This window comes from Eucyclogobius newberryi, unplaced genomic scaffold (genome assembly GCF_026437365.1).
Source record: "Eucyclogobius newberryi isolate DKJ021-1_F unplaced genomic scaffold, fEucNew1.0.hap1 SCAF_12, whole genome shotgun sequence".
In the NCBI taxonomy this organism is placed as follows: domain Eukaryota; kingdom Metazoa; phylum Chordata; class Actinopteri; order Gobiiformes; family Gobiidae; genus Eucyclogobius; species Eucyclogobius newberryi.
The window spans coordinates 16,097,137-16,117,409 of NW_027315746.1; the positions used below are offsets into that span (position 1 = coordinate 16,097,137).

At 41.2% G+C, this 20,273-nt stretch overlaps 1 protein-coding gene across 1 annotated transcript in view; it reads right to left on the reverse strand.

Annotated features, from left to right (window-relative positions):
- Positions 1-19,840, reverse strand: part of zswim5 (zinc finger, SWIM-type containing 5) — a 45,431-nt gene extending 25,591 nt beyond the window's left edge. The window contains exon 1 of the mRNA XM_072440980.1: positions 19,235-19,840. Coding sequence (XP_072297081.1) covers positions 19,235-19,760 — 526 coding nt within the window. The 5' untranslated portion in view covers positions 19,761-19,840. The remainder of the gene's footprint in view (positions 1-19,234) is intronic.
- Between the last annotated feature and the right edge of the window lie 433 nt (positions 19,841-20,273).

The window sequence follows — 20,273 nt, forward strand, 5'->3', positions numbered from 1 at the left end:
TCTCTCTCTCTCTCTCTCTCTCTCTCTCTCTCTCTCTCTCTCTCTCTCTCTCTCTCTCTCTCATTTGAAAGTAACTAGTACTAGATTACATGGGTGCACAAAACGAATGCGTTACGTTACTCGTTACTCTCAAAAAGTAATTGGTACCGAGTACTTAACGCGGTACCTCAACTCTGACTACGACTGACAAAATATTGGTATGTGACTTAAACTTCCTATTCTTAAGTCGTACAATACAAACAATGTATGCTGATTAACCAAGAGCCCCTTGTAAAATGCATTGACTGGACATCATATAATTGAGTGATTTTATTGAATGTGTTCTGATGATTACATTGTACCCTTTTTAAAGCTTGAATGAACAGATGACCATTCTTCAACACGGTCTCTTTCATTATCGACCTATATATCTTTAGATTAAGGGCACTTAATAACTCATATTTTTCCATAGGAATGAAAAAGAATGGCGTTATCAAGAATGCCTTGAAGTAGCATGCCAAGTGTTTTTCACTCCCAAAGTGCTGTAGTCGTCTGTCCAACTACCACTCTCAGACAATGAGCATCTGATTATGAAGTGCAGCCCTTGTTTCCATAAAGTGTTAGAACAAGAAAGGCCATCTGAAAGGCACTTCAGAACAAAATTATGTAAATTCAAAAACAGCTTTTTGGACACAGGAAAGCAGCGGGAGGCGGTAATCGGAAACATGTTAGTGGTTTGGAGATGAATATTCATGAAAATACATTTTTAATATATTCCCAGGGTCAGTACATGAGAAGAAAATCTGACAATGAATGTCTTTTATTGTTTAAGTAACAAGAAAAGGTAAGTTGGAGGACATATCAGACATTCAAAGTAGGTGACAGAATGAAAATCGGGTAGACTAAGGTTGGAGGATGGAGATTGAAATTCAGTGATCTCTCGTCTGGTACTAACATTTCCCACCATTTCCATACCAAGAGAGAGGCTTGATAAAAAAAAAAAATCCATTATTATAATAAGACAATATTGTGTAAGACAATATAATAATAATAATACCTACTTTTTTTCTTCCCTGAGGTCTAAAATAGTTCCGACATAAAAAAGACAAAGTCTAAATAGTCAGAAAAAGTCCTGATTGTGTCCTATTTATGTGATTATTTCCAGTATTGACACTATTTATACTCAACACTCTTGATACAGGCGCTAGAATTAGTGTGGATTAGAATCTGGGTTTTGATACTTTTGACACCTCTTTACGGCCAATCATCTGTCAATAAAAGCATGTGGTTTGAAGCAGAGTTAACATTTTGGAGGGAAAAAAATTGAAGTTCTTTGAGTTTAGGTAATTTATTTTGAAAGTTATGTATCATTTTTAATACGACAAAAATAAAATCTAGTAGATCAGTGTATATGCAAGGGACAAAGTGAAGTCCTAAAAGCTAATTCACAGTCATTTGAATTGTCCATTGTCAATGCAGGATCTGAAAGTAGTAAATGCACAAAACTAAATTAAAAATTATCAATCCAACTGATTGTCTAAACTAATAAAATCACAAACAAAAGAGAAGAGTGCAAAGAAAAAATCCTTTCAGTCATATGCGCAGCTAAACAAAACTGTTTTTAGCTTAGATTTGAACATTGTCAACTCTGCAGACTAACAACAAAGAAAAGAGAGTTGGAGTTCGCACGGTCAGTCACAAGTGAACATTAAGAGCATAATTACATGGTGCAATATTCATTCTCTGATTCTTTCTATTGCTCTCCATTTGTCCTCTCATCTGTTGATTGTCACACAAGGTCAGGGTTATGAAACACAAACACATATCCACACACAGGACAACAGGGAGAGGCAGTGAATGGCTCTTTACAACAATGTGTGTCGTAGGTTGAATGCAGAGCGTTGCACCAAACAAAAGTGTGCGAGCCAGCCAACTGGCCTGGCACCACTTGGCACAGGACTGGCGCGCTCGTCCTTGGTATGACAATGAAATATCCAGACAGGCGCAAATATGTACAAGGTCCTGGCATAAACTTCAGGTAACACACTGCTTTACTAAACAGGGCTACTCCATTCCAATCACAACATTGCATAAATAGCTCTTTTTTCCCCCGAATTCATTGTTTAACCCCGATATCTTTGGACGCTCATGCTTCCATATAAAAGAACAGGACAATAAAAAAAGTTTGGACCTACTTTAGTTTGAAACATGTTTTATAACTTCTCTGTGTATGGTAAAAAATGCTGCCTGGCTTGTAAATGCTCTGCCCTAAATACTGTTATTATCAAACCGACTTAAGAGTAGAGTAGGTATTGTAATTTTACAGTAGGCAAACGTCTCAACACCTTTACCTGTGACTCATGTCACGCCATTCAATATATCAACACTTGGGAGGATAGTCTTCAGTGAATTCATATTTGGTCAAAAATAAACAACGACCAAAAGCTACAACATATACAAGGGCATACTACTGTGTATGTGTAATACAAATCTGTGTCACTTTGAGAGGATTGGTGAGCCTATTTCTTCTGTACAAATTGTGAAATCCTGTCTATAGCTTAAGGCTATGTAGTTGAGGTATTGCTTCAATACCACATGCCCCACCTCTAAATTTTCTTTGTTGAGACACCATCACCAGCAGGAAAATAAAGACATGACTAATGGGCTGGAGTTAAAACTTAACATCTAGTTACAGCGTGTCAATTCAAAAGCATGTGGAAAGGCTTAGCGGTGCCGCAATTCAGCCCGCAGTAAAACCTTAAAGGATTTGATAGGACCAGGCCGGCGTCAGTAAACGGGAGTGCCTTTGGTTTACTGATTCTCCTGTGAGTGGGGATGTGTGTGGGCAGAGGATGTGTTAAACATGTGCGAAGGGACCCAACGACACTACTGTGTGGACATAAAGGCGAGCGGGGGGGTGAGAAGTTTGAAAAGAAATACAAAAAGGCAAGAGAGCGAGCGGAGCGAAGAAAAGCTAGGGCCTCCTTACTCAGCAGGAGCCGTCTGCCAGAGCAGGAGTCAGGCAAGAGACCACAGGGACCAGCGTGGACGCGTGCCAAATACAATGACCTGCGAAGCTGCCAGGCCACTAAGTGTGTGTCTGTGTGCAGCTGTGAGAGCGTGTGCGTGTGCCTGTGTGTGTGTGCGTGTGCGCGTGTGTGTGTGTGTGTGTGTGGGAATGTGGGTGTGCATTCCTGGAGCCACGCTGCCCGCCTCTCCACAGTTACACTGACAATATGCAATAGACCCTCTATCAGCAGAGAGAGGGGCGGAGCAGACAGGGAGAAGAAACCCAGGACAAATTAAAAGTCAAAAGGCAAAATACAATTATGGCTAATAATCAAGTAAATCGGGTAATTTGATTACAAAAAAGCTTTTATTAATATTTATTGCAGAAAGATATTTTTTTCTTTTTAAACACGTGCATCTGTGGGGCACGAGGCGCATGGAACTAATTGTGGTGCTTGTTTCACACAGAGCTCGTTTCTCCACGTCACTTGCAGCAACTAAACAGAGGAGAGAGCGGCGTATTTTAAACTCAGTGTGTCTACAAATTGGAGTTTTGCTGCGTGAAAGAACACGGAGGACCGAGATGATGAAACAGAAAGTCCACGCCAAGGGACGAAGACACAAAGGCTGAAGTGAATGACACACGGGTCTAATGCTGAAAAATGACTCGACCTCAGTGGAGAATCATCTACAGAGCTGCAGAGTTACAGCACTCAAAACACAACACAACCAACACTGGCCTCATGTTACAAAGTTTTACAAACATGTGTAGATGTTTCTTACCTTAAGTGATGTGACATAAAATGCCAATTCATTCATAAATAATGTTACTGCTCAGATTTTTTTGTTTGAGTTTACAATACACCAAACTTTAGACATGTTTAGACATTTATAAAGATTCTGACAGGAAAAAAATGAAAGCAATGTGTTTTTTCTTTCTTTTATAGCTGTGAAATTTCTGTGGAACACCAAGATGAATCCTTTCAGAAATGAACAAGTAGATGATCTCAAAGATACTGAAATGTGGCAGATGCACTCATCATAGATATTTGGACTGGTGTGTCTGTTTATAGAAGTTAAATATACCTATGTGAAATTAAGAATAAAATGTGTTATTTCAAGGCGAAGCTCCTTAATTATAATTAAGGCATAGCATAGCATGTCTGTTACAATAAACCACAAGTGTGTAATATATATATATATATATATATATATATATATATATATATATATATATATATATATATATATATATATATATATATATTTATTATTTATTTAATTTTATGGTTTATTTATTTTTTTACTTGATTAATCGAAGAAATTGCAGTGACAGCAAACAATTCTTTTTTTAAAAGTTTTTTTTTGCCCTTAGGCATTTGTCTGCACTTGTATCCTTTATAAAGATGACGTGAAAATAATTAAATAATATATTCAATAGCCTATAATTGACAGAAAAGTGATATTTTAATTGATATTAAATTGTATTTATTTTTAATTTAATTAATTTTTTCACACTAATGATCGCGGGCCGGCCCTCTACTACTTGCCTGGATTCGAATATGGCCCTTGGAGGAAAATAATTGCCCACCCCTGGTATATACACTGTTATTTTTCACTGTGCAAGTTGCCAAAAACCAAAAAAGACTTTGTAAAGACCTTTGTCATGGTCTGATCTTGCAGTGCTTACAATGTAGTTCCTAGAACTTCCTCTTGAGCCATGAACCCTGGAAAAACTACACAATGTTGAGTAATCAATCAAAGCTACAAATTTGCCTTTGCCCATCTCCAAATAGCAAATTCCTTCAACTAGAATATGGAAGTACTGCACAAAGTATTGCTACAGCGTACATGCTTTGCTCTGACGGCCTCAATGTGAAATCCAATTTAAGTAATGTAAACTTAAACAGTCAACTTTCTGTCCTGACTAAACTTGCTAAAAAGAGGTCTACTCTGGATACACCAAAAGCTTAGCTAGCAGAATGTGTAAATAGTGTGTCATATTTGGTCTTAACATTGTGATCTTAACATTGTGATCTTAACATTGTGATCTTAACATTGTGATCTTGTCCCAAACCACAAAGCCCAGCTGTGATCCTGAGCAAGATTTCAAGTGCTACTGGACACAAACCAGACCTTGGAGCCCAAGAATGTAGAGAGTGTTTCGGACGAGCTTTATTTTAGTTGAAAGTAGCACAGGTCCCATCTGGAGAGGACACCAATAGCAACTTGCACTATCCCAAAGTCTTAGGCACACACAGGCAGCTATTGTCTGCTTGAGCCAAGGGGGTTAAAAGGGGCCATCTTCTTCCTGCCGACTCGTGAATGCTCTTTCCTTAATCCTGTTATCTCTGTCCCAATAAGAAATACATTAATAAATAGAGCTCAGACCATGTACTGGCTCATCAGTGGCTGCTGGCAGTTTTCACTCCAACAGGGGCTGTCTGAAGTGTGGATACTTTAAACTATTAAAATTGCAAAAGAGAAGGAAAAAAATATATAATTATTACCAATCTCAATAGATGAGAAACTTGAATTAGTGTCAAATGTAGTGAAGGTTTATGATCAAGTAAGGTTTCCCATTTAAATTTAATTGTATTAACCTCCCAGAAGACAGCTTAAATAGCATAAAATTTAACGTTTTATTTAAAATGCTTTATTGGACAGGACAGTCGATGCATGACATGTAACTTGCCTGGCATCCAAAACACAATTCTTTAAGAAGAGTGATTCTGGTGGTCACCCCTCCCCCAGATGCGTCTTCATTGATTTTATCCAAATCAAATCAACAAAATCAAACTTCTCACCTCAGCTTAACAGCGTTTTGTGTTTTGCTCATTGATTCTGCAGAAATATGCAATGTTTTTAACCTGTAATTTGGCCCTGTGGGGCCATGTGCCTGCTTCCCTGACAATGGACAAGTTCAATGCTACACTGAAATATTCCAGCCAAAGCAATCTCCATGGAGACAGGTACCTTCCACCAGAAAACTTATTTAAGACACATTTAAAGCCATGCAAATGAGAACTATACCAAGACTACATATTGTGAAAGAACATAAATACAAGTTTTCTGTGTAGTCCCATTTGTAATTGTCTTGTTCGAGTGCTACACCCTGCTTATCTTATGTGCAGCAAACATCTGATCTCCCACAAAAGAATGTCTATGCTACCCATGTAAAACTAGCCCTGCTGCTCAGATATCTCTTGGCATAGTTCTGATAGAAAACAGTCCATTGACTAAGTTTCTATAATAGGAAGCCATTGCAGTGATCATTAGTAAGGAATGAATAAGTGCACAATGTAAAAGACTACCAAAGAGGAGCTCTAAGTTTACATGCTTAAGGGCTTAAAGTCTGAATGAGTGTGTGTGACAGGCCGAGACATTGAGATCGTTCCGTTTTTTTCTAGCGTCATAAACACTCCCTACTCTAGGCTTTGAACTCAATAGAAATGTCACAGCGGCCTGTGCACAGGCGCACACACACACACACACACACACACACATTCAATCCTGATGATAAAGGAAGAGGTCCTTTTAGAGCGAGGACCTGAGGGAGACAGATGAAGGGAAACTCCCCCTGAAGTTAGGAGACAGACATGACACAACACAGAGGAGCGCATGGGAGACAGACTACAAAGGAACAGGACAGATACCTGCTAACGCTATGCAGCTAGTCCGTCCACATATTACATGACTTGTGAAAGTGCGTTCAAAGAATCTTACGTACACGGAAGTATAGGACGCTTAAGTGTTCTGAAGATGTTCTGGGCAAAGGTTATTGGGCATCATGTGTGGGTGATTGAGGCACAGGACCTGTAATACACCGGACTACAACAACATTGCCATACTTAGATCATTTTGAGTGCGTTTTTAATGTAGGAATAAAGCTGGAATTGCTATATGGTTGGAGATTCAAAGCATGTGTAAATCAGGTTAGACTGATCCTCATTTTAAGACTATTAAACTAATCTACACCGTGCCATTACGCAACTTCCCAGAACCGTAATGTAATCCAGTTATTTCGAGTTCCTGTGTAAATGTGATCTAGAGAGGCTTCATGTTGTTATTCATTAAATGGATGTGCTGTTACTAGTCATTGTGTAGTTATAAGGTGCGCTTAATTACATTCATGTAGTTGCTGGGAAACCTAGCTTTCCAAAAACTTAAATTCTTGTTGAGCGCCATTTGTGCTCAGAACTGGTCCAGGCAGGCCTCCTGTAGCCTAGCATTTATTTCAGAAAAATGACTCTTTCCTGGCTTTGTGGTATTTGATATCAAATCCATTCAGCAAACCTGTCTTTGGCTGACAGCTTATGTCTTTAGGTGATTCAATGAGTCACCTGGCAACTAACTACAGAGAGATTCAACACAGCCTACCTGAACTATCACATGCTCCTCACACTGCACCTGCTACACAGCACTATTTTAAGCTCAGATTTGAATGGATTCTACTGGTCACTGCTCCAGACACAACAGAAGTGTGGAGCTGGAGTGGATGAACAAGTGAGCATGAGGGTCTGATCATGGTCTATGATTTTCCCACCAGAAGACTCTGACAGTGTGCCCCCGGGCCCCAGTGACCACTCGCTTCCAACTGAAATGCTCTTTGTAAGTTAAAAGGTGTGCCAGGCTCGCTGTAGACCATTGCAACAAAAGCAGTGGTTAAATAGCATGGGAACCCCCTTAGGGGTGTGGGCCAGGGTCAGTCCGTCTGTTCATTGTATGACTGTAGTCCGAGCTGCTCTTTGGGGAACTGACCACAATATTAGGAATGTATCAAATTGACCAGGGAAGTGTCCTTTCTATATAGCAGCCTCATAAATGGCCAATGCTGTCTGGGCTTAGATTGAAACAAACCATATACCTTTGAACCTTTGAACAAGTGCACTGGTTTACCAAAGTGAATCTTTACTACTTAAGAGATAATTTTGATGGCAAATTCAATCTGTTGAGCCAAGCCTTCATACATACCGGGATATTTTTGTCTTTAAATTGCATACAATATGCTCCCTGTCAAAAACAAAGCAGCAGACTACAATTTGACTCTTTCACAAGGCCAAAAGACTCAAATTGCATGGAATCATTTCTTTCACCAAAAGCCCATAAGCTTTGGAGCAGCCGGCTCAGGTCACTGTAAAATAATCGGCTCTGGTAATAGCTCCAAACAGACTCTGCAATCAGGTGCTCTGTGTAGGCAGCCATACAAGTCTTTCCTGCTAAAGACTTTACATACTGGAAATGACAAAGAAGTCTTCTGCTTGCTGAGGCAAGTAAAAAACATGGAGGACAAAACGCACATGTCAAGCAGCTCTGCCTCTCAGTGCAGCATTAAGGAGACTCCAATCACTGCGAATTACCCTGACAAAACCTCTTCAATCACACTGCTACCCCCCACCGCCAGCACACTTGCCTTCACACTTGTTCTTCTGCATCCATGTGCTCTGAAAGGAAGACATGTAAGACCCCTAATAGTAAAATATAATGACTTTAACTGTACCAGATGAAGCATAAGGTGAAGATGCACTGAGACAGCCAATTACACTCTGGATGGCCACTCCCTCCATCAGCAGTGACAGGCTAAAGAGGAGGGAACATTTTTAAAAATATATGGAGATCTGTTTGGTGTTTGAAGCAGATGAGATAAGATTGGATTTAATTGCTTGGTTCAAACACATGGCTTTAATCCCATTGTTACAGTGCGCCGTTTCATCCCACTGATAACACTCCACACTTTGAACGCAGATTTACACACACACATAAAGATTGTGCTTCTGCTGTCGTGGCAGAAAAAGTGCTTAGTGTACCGCATGCTCCTTTTTTGAGGCAAAATGTAACTAGGTGGAAATTAGACTTTAAAATCACAAAAGAAACAATGGACTCGACCAGGAAGAACGTAGGCTATTTATATAGTATTTTTAATTTACAAGGTCAGTGAGAAAGTCTCCAGTAAGCACTTTCTAAGTAAGTAAGTACCTTTAACTCACAAGGTGCTTAGTAACAAGATACAATGAATGCAAATTGATTAAAAATAGATAAAATGTCAAATAAGCAATGTAAAATGCAATGCAAAAACAACACAAACACACAAGCAGATAAATAAAAAACAGAGCAATTAAAACGAAGCAAAGGTTATACAAGTGAGTCTTAAAGTTTGTTTTGAATGACTCGACCTTGACCAATTCTGCTGCCTGTCTGAAAAGTAATTTCCTACTTCGATTTCTACTTCATTGAAGAAGAAAAATAAGAAAATTGGCTATTCCTTTTGGAAGACTGTTACTGGTTATCTAAAAAATAAAAATAAAAAGTATCTGATAAAAAAGTTATCTGTTTATAATCTGGTAAGCTAATGAAACCTAGTAACAAAATGATTAAATTGTTATTGCTGAATGGAAATTTAGTGTGTTCCTCCTTCAGGTTAGAAGGGACGTTTAGAGAAACTTTACTTGAATTGAAAAATATTACTGGGGGGGGGGGGGGGGGGGGGGGGGGGGTGTGTATGACCAGCTGAAGGCAGGCTGCGGTGACCCACACACTTACGCGCACAGCTCCGTGTGTGCGTGTCTGGCGGGTGAGGGGTCCTGACCGCACTCATTCTCACGCCTGCTGACCACATTAATCACGTTGCATATTGCCGGTGCGTGTGTGTGTGTGGGTATACTTGACTGCTTCCATCAATTCATTCTTCCGTCTGGTCCTACCCCTTTTACTCGGGGCATCCCCCATCCCCCCACCACCACCCACCTCCTCTCCTGAGCTCTACCCCTGGTGTGTGATGGACTGCTGGGAGCCTAATGAGAGCCCTCCTGCCCCTTTGGCTCTTTTTGGTGATTGCAGAGTGTGTGTGAGTGGGGGGATGGTTGAAGCTGAGGTGACAGGTTGGTTATATACCTCTACATTTGAAGCCCTTGTCTTCACACCTCTTTCCCATCTCACACCCAAGCTATACCCCGCTCTTCACGCCAGCCTCCTGCAGCCATCTTGACATTCATTTGCTGTTAAGGGTTCAGCCTAATGGGGTACGGGCGAGTTGGGAGACTGGCGAAACCACCTGAAATCCTTCTAGGAGCAGGTGGGCAGCAAAATACTCTGGAATAATGGGTATTCTCCTCAGGTAAATAGCTATGGATAATATCTACAACAACAACAACAGAGCTATTTACAAAATGTTTTTTGGTGAAGAAATATAAAGATTCTTAACTTGATAAGAAAATGTTACACATAATGGGCCATAATGTTTTTTGCCCATCGGCCAGCAACGTAAAATGTGCATTAGAGCCACAAGTCTCATCTAGACAAATATGTATTTCGGTCTACGATCATCAATTTTGCCAACAACATATCTGCAATGTGATTTTTGCTTTGCTTATCTAAACACCAATTTATTTTATTTCCATTTCTCTTTTAAGGGTTACGAAGCAATGTGCAAAGCTTCACACACCAAATGACTGAAATCCCACCAGCCATACAGGAGGCCACAGCCAATTTGCTAATGCACACTGACAATGTGAATAACTATAATTGGGTACTGGGTTTCTAAGTGATATAATTATTCATAGTTTAGGAGCTAAGTGCTTCCTTTAGAATCGTATCTGTACAATTGGGGTAAAGGGAGTGATTGCGATAAAAGCAGTAGGCGAGCGTGAAAAGTAAAAGGAGTGACCAGATAAAACCGTGCAATGACTTAAGCTCAAATCACTTGTCGAGGTCATTAGTGCTTAAGTATAACTCAAAAACGTAGAAGACATGTGCTGAAAGAGTGTGGCGCCTGGGAGATCAAAGCTAAACCAAATGTATGGAAATAGTCTCAAATCCGGCTATAATGGCCATCTCGCACACAATAGCCTCCTATGGGCCAGCGGTAATGGCACCATTGAGGAAGTGCACGCTAACACACAAGCACATGTGTGTATTCAAAAGGCATTGTGAAGTGGGCCCCATATCTATGATCTGTGACTGTCCACTTCCAGCTGAGATGAGGGCCACAATCAAGCCAAATTTACAGCATTCAAAGGAGAAAGCTCTAAACATCTGCACGGAGATCAAGCAGCATTGAATACAGCACAAAGCAACGAGGGGGAAAGAAAGAAATGAAAATCTGACAAATTTTACTTTTTTCACAATACAAACAAGATTTTGATACAAAGGAAAAGATAGAGAAAAATACTCAATACTGATTTTTTAAAGATCAAATAATTGTTTTTAATAAATATTGTAATATATAATATTTTAATATTAACTTACAACCGAATGTCATTCTTGAAAGGAAGTCAAAAGGTCTTGATTTTGAAAACTGTCCAGTTTACAATAAAAAAGGGAACAAAAATAGATTAAAAATGAAAATAAAATGATGTTGTAAACTTAAACTAGCAAACTAAATAGTAGAAAAGTGATATGTCTGCACCGTGGGTCATGTCACATTTGACTAGTACTTTAACCGTAGACATTTAAAGACATTTCTGTCGGAATATCATTATCGGAAAACATTTGCATATGGTCTTATTCTACCTCAGCAATACGCCACGACTCCAGGTTGCTCCCTGTGTCTGGGTGGGTTTCCTCCAGACAATCGGATTTTCATCAACCCAAAACATGTGAAATAGGCAATCCTCCAGCTAAGATGGTCAAACCCAAGATCTGAAGAAAGGTCTTCAAGCGCTGCACTGTAGCAACTCACAGCTCCTGACAACTTACACCAGCAGCACTAGTTGAAGGATGGGTCAAATGCAGTCATTTCAGTTTCCCTACTTCTGCAAACCTACGGTAGAATATTTTACTCTTTTTTTTTTTTGACAAACTGACAACAGATACACACATGTAACCGCAGATTACATGACACACACAAAAACGTTTATGTATGGGAAAGCTATGGCAAATGCACTGGTGACTTTGCTTGATGGTTTCGAATATAATGTTTTTTAAATAATACCATTTCTTGATATCACTAATCTAATAAATCTGCCAGCTAGGAGTTGTCTCTTAAATTGCAAACAGACAAAGACTAAGGGAGTGTGCAAAGCTGAACATTCACGTCAAAGCTAATTAAATGCTTCTAAGTTGAATGTTTGGGGAAATGTACTCATTCTCTTTTATGCCAAAAGTCAGAGGAGGAGATCAATGCCATGCTAAATGAAGCTAGAAGCTGCAGGCAATTAGCTTAGCCTAAAGAGAGCCTGTCTGCGCACTGGGACATCTCCACCCACGGTCTTCAACTAAGTCCAAGCTGCATTATCATCATCGCTTGATTCAAGAACTGCCTCAAACTCTAAAAGGGTTCACAAAATGCCTGAAAATAGGAGACACACCTTGGACAAATGCAATGCTCGAATGAGTTCTATCCAACCATCAAGTAATCAATAGCGCTCCGGAATAGGCCGTTTTTTCAGCTCGTTTGAAAAGGAGAAAGGCAAAAAATGGGTTTGGACATCACCAAAATGTTTTAATGTAGTTTTATTGGATTAAATTATGAGGGAGAATGTAGGAGTCAGAAGCAGTTTACTTTAGCAAAAAGAATGTCAAAAGTCGCATAGAAATGACAAAACATGTTTTAATTAGACACAGACGATTTCATCATTCAAATATTTCTCAAAGGAATTTTCACTCTCATACTTTCAGTCTCAAAAGTACCACTATTGTGTAGGTCCTCTGTGAGATTCTGACACAGAAATGGTGCAACTTGAGGATTTTGTGTTTCTTTATGGAAGAATGCTACCTACCACCCCCACTTCTCCAGTCATCCTGGGTTTCCCCACTGCCACAGGCACAGCTTTTATTTTAAATGCAAACATGTCACTTAATCCCCTGTGGGATAAATTATTAGATTATATTGCATGAAGAAAAGAGTTTGAGGAGTTGAGAGGCAAACTCCACGCTAAAGGCAGATTTGTGTGCATCGTGTATTACAAATACACATTGTCCCCAACAGTTGTTAGGCAATAGCCGTCAAATGAGTAAACTCTTTTAAGTCCAGCTTTGCACCCATATGCCATTTTGAGGAGAAATGCACAATGGCCAAATGTTGTTCAACAATAAAAAAAAATAAAAAAAAATACGTGTGTCAGTGTGCAATAACAGGCGAACCTAAGCAAACAGCATGAAAAGCTATACAAAGACAAGACCACCATTATTATTGTGGTTGTACACCTATGCCTGAGGTTGAAAATGGAGAGAAACAAACCAAATGAAGGCTGTAAAATGGGAATGTAATGATGCATCCATACTCGAACACCAATTGGAGATGGGGCCATGTTGTTTATGGGCAGTGCTGCTAATGCTAACCGAATAGCATTTTCCCCTTGCTGTGCTAAACAAGTCTTGGTGGAAATTGCAACCACAACACCTAAGGCCAAACAGGAGGCAGTGTAGAAGATGAAATTAAATTCAGTCATTGGATTTTTAAGCAATGGCCGGCCTTTTACAGCAAAACATTGTCTGGCTATGGTCACTTCAAATGGATTAAGGGCTTGCCCATTGGTTCTGCTTTGTGTCTCAAATGTACAGATGTTCCCCTCCATCAGCAGCCTTCAAACAAGCTCTTCTGATGAATATATTTATATAATCAGTCTCTTATATACATGTGTACAGGTGTTACCCGCTTTGATGAATGCAACAACAGAGCAACCCTAGTGTCCTCATCCCTCACAAGAGAGCCAAGAGTGTAGGCTTGATTTGTTTTACCAATTTCCTTTTCAACCGTAGGGGTGGGAACTCATTGTGCTGATTGGGTGTTTATGTGGTAGTGTTGTTTTCCAGGCATTGAAAAACAAGACCATAAAAAGGTTTAAACACAAGCTGAACAAACATATTGGCATAATATACTGTTATTCGGTTAATCGATAATTGTGATTATTCAGGTTACAATATACTCGCAAGATAAAACATAACAATCCTGACTAATTTAATCTATTGTCTAAAAAATACACATTCACTTTGTTTGTTTTTTAAATTCAGAAAGCTTGTCTAGACTTGAGGAATAGTAAATGTTAGACAGATGTGAATGAAAGAAAATTAAAGATTTGACAGTTGTTTAGATATGTTCTCAGTAATCATGAATAATATTTTTCTCACAATGATTGTTGTACAAAAATGTTATATCATGTCATCCATAGTCATGATCTAGTTTATTTAGTGCTGGGTTTAGTTCTAGTTCGGACCCAAATGTTATACATTGTACAAACATGAACGGAGCCTCAGGTTAATACAGTTACGAAGAACAGAAACTAATCGCCTGAAATATGTAGCTTCAGCCCATTTCTAGTTTTATACTTCAAAATCATACGTCAAAATCTAGACCAGGTTTAGTCTTTAGTAAATGTGGCTATAGCCTTGACGTTAGGACGGCTAGGACGTAAATCTTTCTTGTATCTTTTTTCGTCTTCAACGTTTGTCTTTATACATCTCTTCATACATCACAACAAATCTGCACCGTTAATATTGCATTTGTCACGATTTTCACAATGCAATGTTCTTCTAATATCTAAATTAGGAACAGAAGACCAAAATAGTAAGCCGGCAGTCTATTAGTCATGGCTGCCGAGAAGCGTGAGCCAACCAACATCCTCAGAAGTCTTGGAAACGACGCAGAAGAAGTGTCGCCGAAAACTGTCTGGCCTCCGTCACTCCTCAGCGGACCCATAACACCAGCCACCCCTCCCGATGCACACTTCCTCAAACGGGCCGGGAACTGCATTAACTTTCCAGATGAGTGTGTGGGACTGGGGAGAAGGAAATCTATCCAAGATCCTACAGACGGAATATGATTAAAGGCCGAGTCATCTTGTACTGATGCAAGTTACAGAAACAGAGACGTGCGAAACACATTAAAGAACATGAAAGCAAAGCGCAGGGCGGAAGATACAAAAAAGAAAAAAGAAAGAAGTTGAGGTGTACAAAAAAAGACAGGGCAGAGAGATGGACAGGAAGATGAAAAGTGAGATGTGTGATGAGTCTTTCAGTCTTGGGACCTGAGCGTGTGGAGACGATGAGGCAAGATGAGCTTCTCCTGACTATTGAGAAAGTGTAGAGCGAGTGTATAACCAGAGAGACGGCTTTTACACAGCAAGGAACTGGGATAAACACATCCATTTGGGTTATTATGTGCTGATGATTGACACCTTTTGAGAAGCTACAGTTACAAAAAGTAGTGCTACAATGACAACATGAATATCAAATGAATAAAAAATGCGAGGCCAAAACTGTAAACTGGATCGCAATCTATTTATTTATTATAAATCATGTCAAAATCTCGTCATGTCTTATCCTCATGGACCCAATCTTCTGTTTCTTCTTGTGAAAATTGTGTCTCGTCCTACCACCACTATTCATAATGTAAATGGGACAATCTACTGGAATCTGAAATACAGTATCACCTGTATATTTATGTTAATTTGTTTATGTCTATTTATGTTGTATTTATTTTGCATACGATTGTGTATTTGTGCATACACTTATCACTTACTACAATGTTCAGTATTACTATTCAATTCATTTAAATTAGAGAAGATTAAAACATATTCATCCAGGAAGTGACACATGATGTAATAATGGCTCCTCCCTCCTAGACCATAACATATCAGTCAGCAAGCTTTATAACTCAATCATTACATTCACAGAGACTTGACAAGCCTCAAGACAAACATGAGCATGAATGAGCTTGAAGATGTGACAAAGTGTGATGATGTGATGTAGTTAGTCATGCACTAACTCTACGCCTAGTTGTGTATTTAGCATGTTCTCGTTAGCATAAGGCTAATCATGTTCCGTGACAACTCATTCTTTGTCACACAATGAAGAAGTGAAACATGATGTTGGTAGAAGTTAGGCTCCAGGGTAATTATGCGTGCTTCTGGCACTAGGGCTGCAACGATAAATAGCTAGTCAAGTATTAAAAACATTGTTGAATATTTAGTTAGTATCTGGACTCTAAAACGACATTATTATCTCCCCCTAGAAACGTATATCAGTAAAAAATCTCACTGTACATTGTAAATAATAGATAAAATACACTACCGATACTCTAATATCCGGTAGCTGCAGCTCCACTTTCATTTTGAAGCCAGCAATTACATATTTTATGGTGGATCTGTTCATTACAGGAGCTTTGTCCCCTTGACAGCTAGTTTTACATTGAAAAGTAGAAAGACATGTCACCCTTGAGTTAGCTATAATCCTGTTCAACTTCACCGCCACACTGTGTCAGAGTCAGCACCGCTTCCAAAAGGCGTCAGGGACCCTTTACCATTTTATGTAATGTTGCGGGGACATCACACATACACACACATCACTAAAACCCTACTATCTACCCCCCTTTCTGTGAACAAGAGGTTTTTCTACAGCTGGGTAACAAAGCATGACCCAATAATCCTAAAGCCTGACTCAAAGCTAAAGGAACCCCCTTCCCCATGCCTAGACTTATATCCCTTCCTCCCGTTCTCTGAGGACTTTATAAGGCATGGGCAAAGGGGGGTTAACTAACACAAATATGCTTAGCTGTGATTATTCCAATTAAGAGTTGGAGCCTGGAGAACATTATTATCAACACAAGAGGTTTTGGGGTCACACGCAAGACAATAACTGACATTCTCACCTTATGGACCTTGTCCTATATATGACCCTTCAAATAATCTCCATAGTGAGCACATCAAAGTGTACCCTCTAGATTCAATCCCCTCCTTTGGGTTTGAGTCTAGTTTGCTCTAGATATAGGTCAAAGTTAATAAAATATCTGTATTGTAGACATTTGTTGTAAACTCTTGGCTAAAAGTTTCATTTTAGCAGCTGACTATCTGTTGTTCGTCAACTCGCAGTGACACGGACACACAAAGCATTTCCTGGCGTGCATATTAGCGACTCACAGTTAGGCCACGTTTTAATTGCTTAAGACTAAGAGAGAAAAAAGTAATTGTTATTGACCAGAAAAAAGATAAAAGGATACAAGAACTGGTCTCCTGGAGACTGGAAAATGTTGTACTTTTTTTTGAAGATGAAACACCCAACACCCAAAATGCATTTAAAAAAATCTATGCCGTGTGCTGCTAACCTCTAATTGCATCAACAACGGCTTGAAAGGTTATTAACAATAATTACTGATAGAAAACTCGATGCATTTGATTGTATAATTGTAGGAATGCATTGTGGAGCTAAACTATTGAGATGCCATGCTTGAAACCATGCATCATCAGCATGCGTGTGTCAGCATGCTGCCTTGTCTTCTCAGTCAGGTCCTATTACAAGCTACATGGGCCACCTCACTTTCCTAAAAAACAAGGGGCGATTATATTTTGTCATGTCGGTCAAACATCTACGGGTTTGCGACACGATATTTGGTAGTAGTATGAAGAGTAAACGTGAAAGACAATGTTTCTGTCTGGCAAGTTATATAGTAAGCGGTTCTGGGTTTTAATGAGGTGAAGGACATTCCAATCTGACCTAGGGAGCGCCATTCAGCTCAGGGTTTGTTTTGTTGACAGAAAAACAAAACCTTGTGGGTGCCTGACTGGTATGGTCGACCTTGAGGGGAGATCGGCGCAATCTACAGGTACGGCCGGTAAGACTGGAGTGTTTGCTTTCAGACTTTCAGACAGTTGCCAAAGGTTGTTGACTTATAACCAAATGCATGTAATGATTTATTAAACCAGTAACACAATGTACAAAATGCTGCAGCTCTACTGCTTAGCACAAAGAATGACGTGTGTACTTCTTTCGCAATTAGTTCACATAATTACGGGTAAATGCCAATTATTTATACCGCAGTTACAGCATATAGCCTTGATTTGGGAGTTCGGTTAACTTGTAACTACCCAAAAACAGTGGTCCAAACTCAAACTACCTCCAACAGAATCCTGTCAGACAAAAATCCGGTTCCACAAAGTTGACAAACTCCCAAGTTGTGGAGAGACACTTCCACCCCCCCAAAAAACGCACTAATATTTCTCAGTTTCATTTAGTTTGGAGACTGGATCAATGGGCAGCTATAGGATGCAATTAGACCCAGCAGTCCCACTGAAAAAAAAGGGACTAGCCACCAGTTTCCAGCTATTCCCCAGATACCTTGGAGCAACGTGAAACCCCCAAGACAAGCTCCAGTGGTTCTTGCTACCATCTGGTCTTGGGGAAAAACCTCGCAGTGATGCCATAAAGAGCTGCTTTTTTTTTTTTTTGCCTAACCATTGGCTTCATCCCATCAATTTTCCCTGGTGCCTGCGCTCGTTCTGTGGCCGTGGGTGCGAAGCTAATGAGAGTGGAAGAGACGGGGAGCTCTGCGGAATGGCCCTTTGTTTAGACCCTTCGCTGCAGCGCTGGAAATGCGAGACGCGTATCGATCATTTCCACCAGAAAGCTTTTGGTGCGGCTAGGCAAGGCTTCCACCCAACACAACAACACCAAAAAACGTTTAAGTTGTTTGTTTTGTTTTTGCACTGGAAAAGATGCAAACTTCACGACACAACTGTAACATAAACAAGAAGAAGCGTGTTATTCTCCGCGCGCTGGTGGCGAACTGCGCTCTTTGTCCGGTCCGACCAGTTCAGCGGCAGAGGCAAATAAACAAAACGCGCTGGAAGGATTTGGGGGGGATTAATGTTGGATTAATCATCATAAGAGACCCAATAACCGCCTTTGTCCGTCTCCTAAGCTCACGCGGAGCTGAGAAAACGACTTTTTTTTTTCTCCCAACCGGGAACGCGCACGAACAGACCGCTCCGACGCTACATCACAGGGTCCTATTGTACCCGCGTCTGTCAGCCTGCCTGCCGCCGCCGCCGCTGCTGCGCCTTCCCCCGTGCTCCCCTTGCTCCTCTTCGGACTTCAGACGGAGCAACATCGTCCCCCCCCCCAAAACGCATGACCCAGGACGGCACCGAGTATACCGCCGCCACCGAGGCGCGCGGCTCCGTGGTGCGCCCGGGCGAAAGGCACCGGGCAGAAACAGGCACAATAGAAGCCCTTTAATATTTAAACAGCAGCTCGTTGACGGCGCCAGCGAGGCATAAACTGCGCTTCCCCTTTTCGGAAAGTCGATTTGAGCTGAGAAAATGATGAAATGTTCCAGTGGAAAGCTGGTTTGCCAAGGGCGTAAAATGTGCGCGTATCTGTCGCCAAGACAGACGCTTCGCATACTTTCCACCGCGGCAAAGGAAAACTTCAATCAATCATTCCCGGTCGAGGGTCCACAGCCGCGGAGACTCAACATTCCGCGGTGTTAAAGCCCCCAAAAAAGCACTCTTCAAACACTGCTTATCGCACTTACCAACTTGTAAAACGTTTTCCACGCCGCCTGTCTCAAGTAGCCTGATACCGCGGCGGAAAGGCAACCCGTCTCCGGTTCCCACCGACCCGGCGGTCCCCGTGGAGGCTGTCGTACCCGGAGTAGATCCTCCACCAGCCCCGGGAGCTGGTGCCGCGGAAGCCGTAGTCCCAGTTCCGTTCGGAGCCGTCGACGAGCCCTCTTCTCCGGTGACTCGGCACTGGAACGACGAGTACATGCATATCTCCTTCTCGTTCCGGGGGAAAGACCAGTAGACTATGCGGCGCTGCACGGGCTCCGGGATCCGCTCGAAGCGCTCCTCCACTCGCTCAAAGGCCCACTTCTCCGCTACCGCTTTGGCCGCGCAGTCCAGCAGAGACTCCGGGGAGCGGTACCTGGAGCTCGGTAAGCCGCTGCCGTGACCCGGCCCTGGCCCGGGACCGCGGGGAGCTGGGCGCAGACAGGGGCGCTTGCTGGCCGGCGGCGAGGAGAGGAGGGGATGGGGCTGTTCGCGGCGTCCTTCCGCCATGGCGAGCTGTTCTACACTGGCGAGACAGACGCGGTGCGGACTGAGCAGCGGCAGGAAGCAGACGCACACACACAAACAAACACACGCACACACACCGCGCTGAGCAGGACGCGGCTCATCAGCAGCGCACATCCGGCCATGCCCTTCGCAATAAAGGAAATAGTGTCCTCGTGTTTGATTTGTTATTGAGAATGGGGAACGTTTGACAACAGCACACACTGACACAACACAGTGATTGATGTATATATTTGTCAGAATGACTTTGAGACGGCCGTTCTTTCTGTGAATATTTTAATTATGCTTGTTGTAGTCAATGTGGAAGGCGTAGACATTAAAATATGCAGGTGCGTTGCATCAGCCAGTTCAGTTCATATATCTACAGTGCAGCAGTAATGGTGGCTCAGGCGCTGAGGGGGCCGTGATCCCCTCAAAGGTTATTTTGTCTTCTATTTAATGATGCTCGTATAACAAATTAACATTAAACATTGGTAGCGTTGCCACTGCTACTCACTC